This window comes from Apiospora marii, assembly GCF_038362585.1.
Source record: "Apiospora marii strain CBS 49790 chromosome Unknown utg000004l_segment0_segment1, whole genome shotgun sequence".
NCBI lineage: Eukaryota > Fungi > Ascomycota > Sordariomycetes > Amphisphaeriales > Apiosporaceae > Apiospora > Apiospora marii.
The window spans coordinates 918211-933264 of NW_027117376.1; the positions used below are offsets into that span (position 1 = coordinate 918211).

Genomic DNA, 15054 nt, shown 5'->3' on the forward strand with positions numbered 1-15054 from the left:
AAATTGGAGAGGGATATGATCACAGCCCAGGTTAGAGAAGACGACAAGGACGTGTATATCACACAATGTCTTCGTCGATAACTCACACAGAAGGGGATAGTAACGAGGTGGATCACCATGTAACAAGATCACAATTTGACATGGTAAATACTTCAATGATGCCTACATTGGAAGTAGGTGGGTGTACTTGTCGAGTTTGAAGAGGGTCAAATGGACTTTGCAGGATGCTCGTTCCAGTCGTGCCTGCCAATCTATTCTAAGTATTGGAAGTATTGAAAGGTTTGATGTCTTCCACAACGAATGCACTTAGGGAAGCAGCGAGATCTCACCCTGCTCCTGCCCCGGTTATTCTTGGGACGCCTGGCACCTGCCTGTCTTCCCAAGCGAGGCATAGCTGCAGAGGCGCAAGAGGCTGCTTGGTGGCATATTATGTCGAGAAAGTACGCAATACAGGCAGCCCTTAGCATTCGTAAAATGGCATTCGTCCGTTCCATTGTAGATTTTATGTTCTTAGCAGGAGAGCTGCGTTACGACTGCTTTTACAGGGCAAAACGCTGCGCCAGAACCGTATCATCCGCAACTCAACCCTTCTCTTCCGTAGCAACAAAGCAATTCCCATGTAGGCCTCCTCATCGTCCTCATTGCTGCTTTACCCACTCCGCGAACTCCTTGCGCTGCTTGCGAATGTCCACAAAGCCCGGCCGGCTTTCCAGCAGCTTGAACGGGTTGCCCACGTAATCCTTGTCGACCTCGCCGCTGCTGTTCCGGGCGCCCTCCTCGCCCGCCCGCTCAATGTGGCCCGCCCAGACGCGCCACTGGATCGGCCGCAGCTTCGCCGTGTTCAGCACGAGGCCGAGGGTGATGATGATGGTTGCGACGATGGTCTCGAGGCTGATGTCGAGGGGCAACGACGAAGAAGATGCTGCTGCTTGCTGTGTGGCGCTCAGGGACGAGAGGGACGCCGCTCGGTGGGACTGCAGGGCCGAGTGCTCGTAGGCAGAGTAGCAGCTGTGGGAGGGCGTGTTAATTGCTGTGAACAAGCCCAAAGGTGGCAGTGGTAGGTAGAAGTAATGCTTGTAACTTACGCGTGGGCCAGAAGCAAGAACCCGAAGGTTGTCGTTGACTTTGAGAACCAAGTCATATTCGGGTTTGTTCGACGTGGCCCTTGGCAGGTGCTGTTCTTGTCTTCGGTCGCAATTCAAATAGCTGGTCCAGTTGACGTCGATTTGAGGATACCTTGGTCTTGTAGCTCTGGCGTTGGGGGATGGCACGAGCTTAACAGGTAAGTAAGCTTAGATTTACGATCCCAATTGAACAGCCGAAGTTTCCCCATCTGATGTGTCCGTCCAATCAAGATCACCATAAGAAGACAGGAACATTTTGTAGTAAAACAGCTAGGGAGCATCCATCTTCATACGCTTTATTCAACTTGCTATCTCCCTGATTCATGTGATCCGTCATGACATTTGTTGACTTTGTAGTAGTCCACTTGCGCGCCTAGCAGCTGGCCCTTTTTGATGTTCCTAGGCTGGCTTGACACTGAACCGTATTGGAAGAAAGGAAAGGAAACCCGTGCTTAATACATTTTCCCTCCCCTATGATCTTGAAGCGATTCTTCACTGCCCTAAAGAGTGGCGATTACACCTCTTCCCAAGTATTGCATATCCAGAACAGACAGTGACAGCATTGCGCATGCACGCTCAATAATTATGAGATATCCAGGCATGCAAGATTCGACTTTCAACCTCATGCCAGAGTTGAATCAGTCCTCCGCTTGAGATAGTATACATGCAACCCTATTCAAGCGCTGCAACATTCTGGGACTGAAGGGCACTCCCCAGCAATTTGCGGCCAATCGCAGACCTGGAGATCTTGGTCCCATGCTAGGCCATCCGGGCATTCCAGTTGATATGGCACACCTTCCAAGCACACATAATAGCTGCTGCAAGTGGCGCTGCAGGGGTCGGGGGCATATGCGGTCTGGTACATGTCGTCTTCTTCGGGGCAGACGAAGTCGCAGGCCCCGACGGTGTCTTGACGGCTATCAAGTTGGGTTCGTGCTACTGCTGCCGCTACTGCTGCATGGAGAATGACGACGAGGTAAATTGGAGCTAACATTGTAGTAATATAATATAGATGGCAAGGTAGTATGGCAGGACTTGGAGCTGTGTGTTGGGTTCGTTGTTCTCGATTATATGTCTGATGCGATTCTGTCCTGGTTGATAGCTCAGCTGCGGATCATATCTTGCGTCCATTGTGTTGTCTATATAGCTATATACATGAGATTTATGTGGTTGGAAGATGCATGCCAGTGAGCTGCTAGGACTACGTAAGGTGTTCGAGACCGCTTTCGGCCATGTGCATGTCTTACCAGCTCGTTGGGATCTAGAAATGTTCTACTGCGATCGCTAAAGGATATACTGGAATGTACAAGTTGAGCGCCTTGACATGTTCTAGACCACGTGCTTATCTCTTCGATTCATCATCAACTTACTACTGATTGTATGTCTAGACTCTGGATCTCTTAAAATCTCGGCTAACAACGATGCGTACCAACCACGCGGGAAGGACGAGAAGGCTTGCGGGAGGCTTTGAGATATGTGTAATCGAGGCTGCGATGCGACGCGAGCCGGAGAATGTCCTACCCAGTATAGCACTCTCAACTCTTAAATCTGGGGAAACCGCTCGACGGAAACCCATAGCGAGTATGCTCAGAAACTGCTCATCCGAACATGGCATTGCACATGCCGACATCTTCCCCCGTCAACGAAACATGAGGCCCAAAGAATACCCCAAGGGAGCTCACTATGAGCCAACAGGTTTTCAATTAAGACATACGTCGTCACGATCCTACAACATCCAAATTTACCGAGTTTGAGGCAGTTGCCTGTCCGAGGTTGAGTTGAACTCACATCCTTCCGACCCGGTTACTTCCCGACAACTTACATACCGGCCACCCAGACATCGGACGATCACGCACTCAGAATCGAGGGGTACATTTTGCTAGTAAATAATCGTCAAGAAACAGGGCATGACGATAAGGAAGATTCATTTGTATACTGAGAGTGAACCTTCAGTAGTACCATACTGGATTGATATACAGATAAATTCAGAGAGTCTCATTCACACAAACTTACATACACACTGATGTCTGGTTGTATTTGTTTATTTGTGAGTCCACTTAGCTCTATGCGACGCGGCGCGTACCGTGTTGTTCAGGGGGCAAGAGGTTGTTGGCTGATAGTTCATTCCTCCTGAAATTAGCCTTCTCAGGTGGCTCAGCCTCCGATATCATCACGAACTCAAAAGACCATGCCGGGTTCCTTGGTGATCGCTGGTGGCCCAGAACACGAAAGCTTATCCGGGAAACTCGGAAAACAGAGGATCGCAGGAGGCTGTCTCTTACTACGATGCTGGCATACTGATCAACTAAGCCATTGTTCCTGTCTGCCAGATATCCAAACAAGGCCCCCCGTCTGTTTTACAACCACCCAGTCGCCCAGTCAGACACGGAGTATAGACAGAGGCGAGTATGTAAAAGAAGTAAATCCATTGCCTCTGCAAATGTGTTGTCCCGGGTCCTTGCCACAGCCTTGTGCGCTGCAGCATATGCCATGCGTCTAGAAAGTCTCTCGATCAGACTCAAATCAGCCACCTGATCTCCCCACCTGTGCTCGAAACGGGCGCATCCCCCTCAGTCCTGCTAGGTGATGCCTAAAATGGCAACCGGTGCATCATATCTGACTTTGTTAGTTCAGTTCCGCCTTCCCTATGCAGTGGCTTGTGTAGCCAGGTCCTGGTCAATACTCTTCTCATGATCCTTTCAAGTAGGATATCTGTTTTCTGTGTACACGATCGCAACATGGAGATATGTCAACATGGACTCTAGGTTTGGGCTGATATTGTTGTTTTAGTTGACTCTCCGAAACTGCATGCCCCAGCTGACCTACAGCGCACGTATATGCATGGGCACGAGATTGGGGAGTCTGGGGGCAAAGGCAATGTCCTCTAGGCCTCCGTGTGTTCCGTAGTACTATGTTCGAGTATTCGGAAGCGTTGCTAGGACGCTGCTAGCTTCAATCTCCCCTCGTCTACTTGGTCTGGTGCCGTAGCTCTAGCCGTTCGGCTTCTCGATATATAAGGAGCGGCTTCCCAGTGGACACATATGATCCCCTTTGCCAAGAAGTATAGCATCTCCAGCAAGCAAAGGTCTTTGGTCCATTTCGATTTCTCTTTAATCACTTTCCTCCTTCTGTTCACAATTCGTCAGCTTTCTGAATAATCTTGTCAAAATGCAGCTCAACACTCTTCTGTTCGCGGGTATGCTCGCCCTTACTGCCAAAGCAGCAGACTCGTCATCGTCGAAGGATGTCAAGGAGACGAAATCCGTAGCCGCTGCCCCTACCACCACAGTGGGCCTGACCCCTGAGCAGTCCGCCATCACTGCTTGTCTCGACGCTTGTAAGTTTTAGGAACACCCAGGGACCATAACGAGCACGCAACGCGGATGATGGATGTTAACCCCCTGTGACAGGCAAGGCTGGCGACGTGGACTGCCAGTCCAAGTGTATCGCCGTTCCCAGCCCGAACACGCAACAGGTCAACGCCACCAACAACTGCGTCGCCGCCTGCCCCGTCGGCAAGGGCACCGCCGCCGAGAACCGGGACTACGAGAAGTGCGTCAACGACTGCATCGGCCAGTACTACTACACGTCGACGGGCACCCCCGCCCTGACCACCAAGCCCGCCAAAGTCGACAGCGCCTCGCCGAGCACCACCGTAGTCGACGACGTCACCTCGACCTTCACCAGCGGCGACTCGACCTTCACGACTACCATGCACGAGACCAAGGTCGCTGCCGCCTCCAACACGCCCGACAGCACCGACTCGGCCGCCTCTGCTTCGTCTACCCACAAGAACGCTGCCCAGGCTATGAACAAGCTCGCCCCCATTGGATCGGGCATTGGTCTGTTGGGCTTCCTGGCTGCATTCTTTGCTCTGTAAACGACAGATGTGTTTGCGACAAAGGAATCTGTGGAGGGTTATATACTTTACTTAATAGTGCATCGGTCATGCTTTTTTGGACAATACCAAATGAATATCCAGGGTTATAAGGGAGCGCGGGGTCGTTTATAATATATGGGTTTTATGTAATATTCCAGGACTTAACTGAAGAATTTTAGAACTATGATCATTGCTCTACCTATCTTCCTGAAGATGTGATCACTTTGGAGACGTTGCTGACCCATGGGAGGCCAAGTTGCTTCATCTCGACAGCCAACTGGAACAGATAGTCAAGACTGCATTTGCGATTAGCACTCTACCTATGCGAGACTGTAACAAGCTTGACTTACCTCTCGCACATAGTCTTGGCCTTGTGGACGTTATCTCCCCAGACGTAGACGCCATGTCGGCGAACCAGAACGGCATAGGTGTCCGGGTACTTCTCCATGGCCTCCTCGAGGAACTCGGTGAGGTCCTCCTCATGCGAAGTGTTCTCGATGACCGGAATGCGCAGCGTATCATGGTAGTCCAGGTTACCCTGCTTCTGGTAGCCGCGGCCGAACCCCTTGACCTGCTCGATGTTGTTGATCTCGAAGACCTTGTCCTTTTCAGGACCCTGGCTTTCCAGGATCAGGGTCACCAGCACTGCCCAGTGGGAGTGCGTGTGGATGCAGCATCCGGCCCCCCGCTTGGTGAAGGCGGCCATGAAAAGGGGTGTGCACTGCGAGGGCCGGCCAGCGGGCGGCTTGTGCAGGTAGACGCGGTTCTTGGGGTCCGTCTGCTGCGCAACCGAGAGCACGTAGAGGTCCGAACTCTTCATGAGCTCCTTCTGCACGCCCGAGGGCGCTAACCAGACAAGATCGCTGCCAGGGCCAAATTAGCTTAGTGACACTCTTTCGTCTGGCGTGACAATATAATAATAGCCCGCTCCGCCAAGGACGGCAGCGCAGTTGGGCGGCATCACCCAATCATAGAAAGCGGGGGAAAGGTCGGCCTACTCATCACGGATGGAGCAACCACCGCCAGTGCCCGTCACCCATCCCAGGGTCCAGAATTTGGCACACAGTGAGGGGATGAGGTTTGCTGGGTGGTCATGGTCATGCGGCTCGGGGTGGACTAGGTGGGCGTTATCGCCATTTTCCGAAATTTCGAGACGGCGACGCTTCTGGTCGGCATCCGGCATTTGGGAATCCAGCGCTCCTTCAGGCCTCTTGCTCATCTTGACACGTATGCAGCTAGATCTCTCTCGGACCCTGGAAAGCTGACAATTGATTATACTTGTGTTCTCGGCTCTGGCAACTTTACCAAGGCCGTTTTCTCAAACCTGGCTCGAGGCTAAATACGAAAGACGTTGTATGCTTTTAGGGTGATCCACCCGCGATTCAGGATTGTGGATGCTGTGATTGGCTCGGAATGAGACGACGCGATCTCCAAATACCCAGACCATCACCGGCAGAAGCCCCGTGCATAAGAGCCGTTTTTGAGGAAATCACTTATTCGTGTGGTTGCACCTGCATAGTTGTCCATTTTGGCAGTGCCGTCGAGTCCCTGGAATGGAATATGGACAAGTGGCCAGTACATCTATACTTGGCAACATGTCAGAACTGTAATTGAGTTTGTCAGGGTCAAATGAGGAAGATAAGATTCAATGTAAACCCACTCCTAATAATTAATACATCATATTAAATGCATTCAATGGCGTTACATGCCCAGGTCGGTTGGCGGCATGGCTTTGGAAGATGCTAGAATAGAGGGCATTGGGAGATATGCCTAGCCAACCGTGTTCCGCGAAGGGAAATGATGCCGGGTCATACCAGGATATGTAACTCCGTACGACTGACAAATATAAAAGTACCAACCTTCAGTATCATAAATTATTACTGGAATATTGATATTGTCTGTTGTGACCCTCAACTCGGGCATGTGTGTCCTACAGTGCATTGCAACTTTCTATATCCCAATGCTGGGCAGTCCAGAGCTGTGTCAATGTGCCCAGTAGTAAGCAGTACCGCAGCAATCTTGTGTTACAAGATTAAAGAAAAAGCACAGAGGGGGAAAAGAGTCATGCACATCAACAAACATATGAGGGACAAGGCTATAGTAGTATATACCATAGATTGGCCAATGGCTGGAGATGCATATCTTGAACGGATGGGAAGAGAGTTGAATCAACGTGACATGTTGCCCATACCCATATCGTATTCAATGATCGATGGGCAGCGAAGGGTTGGCAGCTGGTGAATGAATTCATCGAAAGTGGATACGATCCCCGCACCAGAGGCCAGCTTTAGTGGAGCACGGGCCAACCGTAGGCTCTCTGGGTCGGGCAACCTAGGCTGTTTCCATTGAATACAGCTACTGTTAGTGAGGGCGTGGGGCCCGACGGAAGCTCTCAGAAGGGACCAATCTGGCCACGTTGTTGCAAACTGCCATCCATGAAGCGCCAACAGATAAAGCTACTTATTTGCGATTACCACAACGTCAGGAAACCTTCACCACTTTTTCCTCCTCTCTCGACATCAAACACCTTTGATCGCCGAGCTCCGGGAGCATTTCATATTCCTTTTCCCATCCAAGGAGAAGTCGAACATCCCCAAACTGGTCGTCTGTTTCAGCCCCATCTGACCTGACAAGCTCCCCGTTGGGACAGCTACAGCTCGCTGGTCTAATTGATCCTCTTGCTTTGCTCCCTCCAATTGTTGTTTCACCTCCCAACAACAACACACAAACTTCACAATGAAGTTCAGCCCTGCTACCATTGCCTGGGCGGCTGCCTTCTTCTTCGGTGCTGCCCTCGCCGAAGATGCCCAGAAGGTGCTGAAGGATGAGAGCTCGACTGTGGCCGAGGCTGCCTCGACCGCAGCCGCAGCTAACCTGCCTACATTCACTGTGAGTATCAATCTCCTGTCCTCGCCGGCCTCCTGTGTCTCGTCGATTACATACTTGCCCGGCGATGTCCAAACAATTTTGTTGTTGGATTTGAAGCTAACCACAAGTCTTGTCTAGCCCACAAAACTCAAGGCTCCTTTCCTTGAGCAGTTCACCGACGATTGGGAGAAGAGATGGAAGCCATCTCACGCCAAGAAGGACATGAAGGGCGCTGAAAACGCCGAAGAGGAATGGGCCTATGTTGGCGAGTGGGCTGTCGAGGAGCCCGAGGTCTACAAGGGCATGGAGGGTGACAAGGGTCTTGTTGTCAAGAACGCCGCCGCCCACCACGCCATTTCGGCGAAGTTCCCCAAGAAGATTGACAACAAGGGCAAGACTCTTGTCGTCCAGTACGAGGTTAAGCTTCAGAGTAAGTCGAAAGCATTCTATGCCACGCCAACATTCATACTAACCCATTTGTCACCACAGACGGCCTCGAGTGCGGTGGCGCTTACCTGAAGCTCCTTCGCGAAAACAAGGCTCTCCACCAGGATGAGTTCGCCAACACCACTCCTTATGTCATCATGTTCGGCCCCGACAAGTGCGGTCACACCAACAAGGTTCACTTCATCTTCAACCACAAGAACCCCAAGACTGGCGACTACGAGGAGAAGCACCTCAAGAGCCCACCCACGGCTCGCATCGCCAAGACTACTGAGCTCTACACCCTCATTGTTCACCCCAACAACACCTACGCTATCAAGCAGAACAATGAGCAGGTCAAGGAAGGCAGCCTCTTTGAGGACTTCAGCCCCTCCGTCAACCCTGAGAAGGAGATTGACGACCCCAAGGACTCCAAGCCTGACACCTGGGTCGATGAGGCCCGTATCCCCGACCCTGAGGCCAAGAAGCCCGAGGACTGGGATGAGGACGCCCCTTACGAGATTGTCGATGAGGAGGCCACTAAGCCCGAGGACTGGCTTGAGAGCGAGCCCCTTACCGTCCCCGACCCTGAGGCTCAGAAGCCCGAGGACTGGGATGATGAGGAGGACGGTGACTGGATCCCCCCTACCGTTCCCAACCCCAAGTGTGCCGACGCCTCTGGTTGCGGTCCCTGGTCCAAGCCCATGATCAAGAACCCCGAGTACAAGGGCAAGTGGACCGCTCCTTACGTTGACAACCCCGCCTACAAGGGTGTCTGGGCTCCTCGCAAGATCAAGAACCCCGACTACTTCGAGGACAAGACCCCCGCCAACTTTGAGCCTATGGGTGCTGTAAGTTACCGTTCCATGCACCAACAAATCGATTCGTGTTGCTAACCTCTTTCCCAGATTGGATTCGAGATCTGGACCATGCAGAACAACATGCTCTTCGACAACATCTACATCGGCCACTCCATTGAGGACGCCAACAAGCTCGCCGAGGAGACCTTCGGTCTTAAGCACCCCCAGGAGCAGCTTCTCGAGCTTGCTGACAAGCCTAAGGCCGATGACAAGCCCAAGTCGCCCTCTGACCTGAAGTTCTTGGACGACCCCGTCTTCTTCATTAAGGAGAAGTGGGATCTCTTCATGACCATTGCCCAGAACGACCCCATTGAGGCTATGAAGTTCGTTCCCGAGGTTCCTACCGCCATTGGTGGTCTCCTCGTCACCATCATTGCCCTCATCGGTGCTCTGTCCATGGGCGGCTCAGCTCCCGCTCCTGTCAAAAAGGCTGCCGGTGACGCCAAGGAGAAGGCTAAGGATGCCAAGGACAAGGCCGCTGAGGCTGTTGCCACTGGCGCCGAGAACGTCAAGAACGAGGCCAACAAGCGCAACACACGCAGCCAGTCGTAGGTGATACGGGCACGGATAAGGGGTGTATTTGGCATGAAAAGAAAAAAATGCGTCGAGGTTTACGGCAAGCTGCGATTTCATAGTTTATACTATGCTTGCTACTATATCAGGCGTTGTGATTTTGGTCAGTTAATTGTGATTTCAGTTCACTCGCATGGCGCAGGTGTACTTTAGGCCAACAAATAAAATGACAAACATTTTTGGTAACCAATGCTTGTACCTGATCTCTTCGTGAACCATAATGAATCGTCACTGTGTTCTTTCTCGTGTGTGCGTGGTATGTCATGCCCATGGAAGATGCGACACTCGAGAGCTAAACTGCTTTATAGATTGGTCTAGAGTGAAACGATTCGAGACTCGTCCCTCTGTGTAGCCGTGAAGTTGTAAACCGTATTTTAACCCGTCCTGACCAACGTACCTTGAGTGACTGGGCCAGGCTTCTTCAGGACGGTTTGCTTGAGTAGCTGGTGAGAAGGAAGACTCCATGAATGTCGCAACTTAGACTGTCTTCTTCTTCCTCTTGTCCATTCCCTCGGAAAGGGCCTGGGCAACGTCCTCGACGGTAGTCCCCCGCTTCCGCTTCCCGATCTTCTCCTGACCCAGCTCGGAGTCGGCCACGGCCTGGAACACCTTGGCGGCTCCCCGGAAGGAATCGGGCGCGAACCCGCCGTCCTCCTCGAACGTCAAGGCGATCTCCTCCATCTCGCGGACCCAGCGGTAGGCCTTTGGGGCCATGGCCGTGACGCCGCCGGCCGCGCGCTCCCAGGCGTGGCGGTCCGAGAGCTCCTGCTTCAGCTCGTCCAGGACCCCGAGCTTCGCGGCCGTGGTGAAGGACTGGATCGCTAGCGCCGTGAAGCCCTTCGTGGTGCTCGCGAAGCACATCTTGAGGCCGCTCGCGGCGCCGATGTCGGGCGAGATGTGCCGCGTGTTCAGGGTCGCGGCTAGCTTCTCGCCGTACTCAGGGATCGAGGCGAGCTGGTGCGGGCCCGAGGTCGGCATGCTGGGCCGGCTCCAGGACTTGACGTCCTTGTCCTCGTCCTCGTTGGTGGAAGACGACGACGTCGACGACGCTTGCTTGATGGACGGGGGTGCGCCCAGGATGCAGCCGTCCACGAACCGGATCGGCGCCCGCGACTTGGTGATGAGCTCCGCCGTCTGCCGCGCCGTCGAGGGCGCCACGGCGTTCAGGTCCACGAAGTAGAGCGGGGCCGCGCGCTGCGTCATGCCGACGAGGGACTCGACGACCCGCGTCGCCGTGGCTAGGGCGTCGCGCGGCGGCACAACGGAGAGGATCACGGAGCAGGTGTCCGTGAGGGCCACGTCGGACTTGAGGACCTCGATATTGGCGGCTTGGGCGCGGTCGATGGTCTCTTGGCTGTAGTTTCCTTTCAGCTTTCAAGGTTGAAGTATTTGGGGGAGACGGACATTTGGAATGCATTCGGGACATTATGCGTCCTTTTCAATGTAAACGTACCTGCGGCCTTTGCAGTTTGTCGCGACGGCGAACCTGTTGGCGATTAGGAGCTTGGCTATGCCCAAGCCCATGTCCCCGATGGAGAGGATGCCGATCTTGGCCAGAGGTGCGGGCGCTGACATCTTTGCTGGTGTGCGTGTGCAGTGCAATACTTATTGCACTTGAGGGGTGGTAATTGGTGAAGTGGCGGAGGGAAAGATTGGTATTATTACGAAGCTCTGTTAGATACACTTGCTGATCACTAGGACAAATGGTCTGAGGATTACAAAGCGATCCAGGCGATTGACTCGCCTCAGTCGCATCACGCATCACGGATTTGCCATCCAGCAAGGCTGTTCTTCCAAATACCCAATGTACAGATAATCTCTTCTTGTATATGTCTACTCACTCGAGACTAGTTTGTTTGTGATATACCTCCAAACACATATTGACATGCGCCGTCGCGTTCATGGCTTTGCTTTTGATCGCATACACACAAAAGTGTCCTTATCATTGATGATCCATCATTGACTTGCAGGGGGAGCTCCCCCGGCACCTGGTATAGCCGTGCGTCTTCTGCAAGCTACCGCCAGCTGTGCCAAAAGATAGATGGATGTACGCCTATGCATCACCGACATGTTTCAAAAAAGAAGACCCCGAGTCAAGGTGGCCAACGTAGCATTACATGTGTCCTCTTCCATGGATTATTGTTGAACTTCCATCCTCCTTCACATCCCCTCCAGTTTGGGGACAGCGGGGTAGTAAGATACTACTATCCCGCTTTCGCTTTCGCACTCGCGGCGACAGTTGCGGCCGCCGGTATGCGCTTGATTATGTAAACTTAAAGTTGACAGGTCAGCCCATAACGATTTCGGTTTCCCGTCCTGGACTTTGGATTCCACCACAATCTTGCTTACTTGCCCAGAACGAGTTATTGTCGCGAAGGTGCTGCATACATGTACCTACTACTACTAAATATTCATCAACCCCCACCGGTTGGACGCCCGGGGCTGGCCGCTGGGTCGCCCCGTTTTCAGTTGGATGTGCAGCAGTCTAAGCGTCTTTCCCCGATTTGGCAAGGACTTCGCTAGCCCCCCTGACGCCCAGAGTGCCTTCTTACCAACGCTCGGATTTCTATTGGCTTACCGAGTCCTACCATGGGCGAAACAAATTATTTTCTTTTGCCCATATGTATGTATCCCTCTCCCTACCTATTCGGGTATATTCCTCGTCTTCAGCAGACCCCACGGCACGTCGCGGCACGGCATAATTCGCTCGGCCTGACTATGATATCGAAATTGAAGATGGGAGCACCGTGATGCAAAACTCGGTAGGTGTGTGATGTGCGTGTGCTATCTTATCACTGGTGCGCTTGAAGCTCAAGGGTCGACGCGTCAGGGACATGCCTTGTAAGCCATCACTGTCTTTTTTTTTATCATGACGCAGGACTGAGCTACCACAGGTGTAGGGCGTATGAACCAGATGAACTATTTGGATCCTATGTCACACTAGTCAAGTGGATATGCCTAGACTACGCTATGTACGTGGGGGGGCCTCTCTCAGCTTGTCGTATTGTATGTAACGCAATCATCGCCTCCCACCCTAGTAAGTGAGACCAGCGATATTGGTCGAGCAAAAGGCCGTTGATGCCGGTCGGTGCGGCAGACATGGGAATCTCTCCTGCTACTACTCAAACCTCCGTTTATCATACATTGCCATTGGCGACTTGTTTGGTCTAAGATTAGCTGCCTCCAGGGGGGCCTTGTTTTACCCACATTCCTAATTGTATAGTCTAACACAACAAGCTTTACGGGAGCTGTTTCGGATAGCTGCTATAGTCCGGTTACGACAACGGCCGACCCGTCAAGCTGGGCCGATGTGCTGAAGATTCTCACCCCCCACGATCAACTTTAAACCCTACTCATACTTCTTTTTGGCCCTTTAAAGGCAATACCCTCCCATAGCCTCGTCTGATTCCTTTCCTTAGCCTATCTCCGGAAACCAACCATCAGTCAGGGACGAGATGGCACTGGCTTGGCGTCCCCTCACGGCTGCGGCGGCTGTCATTGCGTACACGCTGGTGGCACGCCAGACTGAATGGTCCTTGTCGGGATTCGTCAGAACATTCTGTGGCCTCTGGCTCTCCGGGGTCTTCGTCTGGGTTGTCTGGACTATTCTTCTCTACCCTAAACTCTTCTCGCCACTGCGCCATCTGCCCAGCCCACCCGGCGGCTCGTTTTGGAATGGCCATTTTGACACGATAAACAAGCACCCTACGGGCATTCCCATGAGAGACTGGTACGTTCAGAGTCGCTCATGTCATGAGAAGCAAGTCCCAGGCGCTAATGTGGTTCTAGGATAAACACTATACCAAACAATGGACTTATCCGCTACGCGGGCATCTTCAACCAGGAGCGCCTGATGCCAACTTCGCCCAAGGCATTGGCTGATGTCCTTGTCACACGAAGCTATGACTTTGAGAAGCCTTCTCAGATTAGGAACTCGATAGGGCGGATCCTAGGCATAGGAGTTCTTCTGGCTGAAGGAGATCAGCATAAGTCCCAACGCCGGAACCTCATGCCCGCGTTTGCTTTCCGGCATATCAAGGACCTGTATCCGGTTTTCTGGCAGAAGAGCCGCGAGGCAGTTCAGGCCATGACCAAGGATGTCAACGACGGAGTCAGTAAGATTGCGGCTGCTCAGAACGACGCCAAGGGAGGCGAAACATCGATTAAAAAGGGATGGGCTTCCTTCGAAGTGAGCGAATGGGCGTCGAGGGCCACTCTGGATATCATTGGCGTGGCCGGACTTGGTCGAGATTTCGGAGCTATCCACAACCCTGACAACGAGCTGAGTCAGCGTTACCGGGTTCTCTTCCGGCCATCGAGGCAAGCTCGCCTGCTGGGCATCTTGGGACTGTTCGTGCCGACATGGATTACTAACCGTCTTCCGGTCCAACGCAACAACGATATCGCTTTGGCGGCGAGAACCATCCGTGCGGTATGCAGCGACCTTATCCGGGAGAAGCGAGAGAAGCTGGCCCGGAAGGAGCTCACGGATGTGGACATTTTGTCTGTGGCCATCGAGTCCGGTAGCTTTTCGGACTCGGAACTCACGGACCAGCTGATGACTTTCCTGGCCGCCGGTCACGAGACAACGGCTTCTGCCATGACTTGGGCGATCTACATGCTCTGCCTGCACCCTGAGATCCAAACCCGTTTACGGCAGGAGATCCGGGAGAACCTGCCATCGATGGAGTCGGACGACAGCACCGTCTCCAGCCTCGACATCGACCACCTGCCGTACCTGGGCGCGGTGATCAACGAGGTCCTGCGGTACTACGCGCCGGTACCCCTGACGATCCGGGAGCCCGTGGTGGACACCGTCATCAACGGCGAGCACGTGCCCAAGGGCACGCGCATCATCATCTGCCCGTGGGCCATCAACTACAGCACGGCGCTGTGGGGGGACGACGCGGCCGTGTTCAAGCCGGAGCGGTGGCTGGCCGTGGATGAGCGGACCGACAAGCGCAAGGCGGCGAGCGCGAGCAACTACGCCTTCATGACGTTCCTGCACGGGCCCCGCAGCTGCATCGGGCAGGCCTTCTCCAAGGCCGAGTTCGCCTGCCTGCTGGCGGCCTGGGTCGGCCGCTTCGAGTTCGAGCTCAAGAACCGGGCCGAGTACGATGAGCGGAATATGCTCATCAAGGGCGGGATCACGGCGCGGCCGGCAAAGGGGTTGCATGTGCATGCCAAGGTGGTGGAGGGGTGGTGAAGTTGTATAATGTAGAATACGTATATAAACAAATTACAAGCGAGTGGAAATGTCTTATTGGCTTTACTTCAACTGTTATTGAAAACGATCAAACTTTCAACTGCCGTTGCTCGAACTCGC

At 53.2% G+C, this 15054-nt stretch overlaps 6 protein-coding genes across 6 annotated transcripts; 3 read left to right on the plus strand and 3 right to left on the minus strand.

Annotated features, from left to right (window-relative positions):
- Window positions 1-638: 638 nt before the first annotated feature.
- On the minus strand, window positions 639-1141 carry PG985_007247 (uncharacterized protein; the record flags this gene model as incomplete). Its single annotated transcript, XM_066827016.1, has 2 exons — window positions 639-1008; window positions 1086-1141. The coding sequence occupies 2 exons, from the start codon at window positions 1139-1141 to the stop codon at window positions 639-641; spliced, it is 426 nt and encodes a 141-aa protein (XP_066684691.1).
- A 3151-nt stretch (window positions 1142-4292) lies between these two features.
- On the plus strand, window positions 4293-5004 carry PG985_007248 (uncharacterized protein; the record flags this gene model as incomplete). Its single annotated transcript, XM_066827017.1, has 2 exons — window positions 4293-4461; window positions 4535-5004. The coding sequence occupies 2 exons, from the start codon at window positions 4293-4295 to the stop codon at window positions 5002-5004; spliced, it is 639 nt and encodes a 212-aa protein (XP_066684692.1).
- Window positions 5005-5203: 199 nt separating this feature from the next.
- Window positions 5204-6223, minus strand: PG985_007249 (uncharacterized protein; the record flags this gene model as incomplete). Its single annotated transcript, XM_066827018.1, has 3 exons — window positions 5204-5300; window positions 5355-5867; window positions 6003-6223. 3 exons carry the CDS (start codon window positions 6221-6223, stop codon window positions 5204-5206), a joined length of 831 nt encoding a protein of 276 aa, XP_066684693.1.
- Window positions 6224-7740: 1517 nt separating this feature from the next.
- PG985_007250 (calcium-binding protein precursor cnx1) lies at window positions 7741-9707 on the plus strand (the record flags this gene model as incomplete). Its single annotated transcript, XM_066827019.1, has 4 exons — window positions 7741-7893; window positions 8011-8302; window positions 8362-9146; window positions 9204-9707. The coding sequence occupies 4 exons, from the start codon at window positions 7741-7743 to the stop codon at window positions 9705-9707; spliced, it is 1734 nt and encodes a 577-aa protein (XP_066684694.1).
- Window positions 9708-10205: 498 nt separating this feature from the next.
- PG985_007251 (uncharacterized protein) lies at window positions 10206-11303 on the minus strand (the record flags this gene model as incomplete). The annotated part of the gene is made up of 2 exons (XM_066827020.1): window positions 10206-11082; window positions 11182-11303. The coding sequence occupies 2 exons, from the start codon at window positions 11301-11303 to the stop codon at window positions 10206-10208; spliced, it is 999 nt and encodes a 332-aa protein (XP_066684695.1).
- A 1880-nt stretch (window positions 11304-13183) lies between these two features.
- On the plus strand, window positions 13184-14934 carry PG985_007252 (cytochrome P450; the record flags this gene model as incomplete). The annotated part of the gene is made up of 2 exons (XM_066827021.1): window positions 13184-13458; window positions 13518-14934. The coding sequence occupies 2 exons, from the start codon at window positions 13184-13186 to the stop codon at window positions 14932-14934; spliced, it is 1692 nt and encodes a 563-aa protein (XP_066684696.1).
- Window positions 14935-15054: the final 120 nt, after the last annotated feature.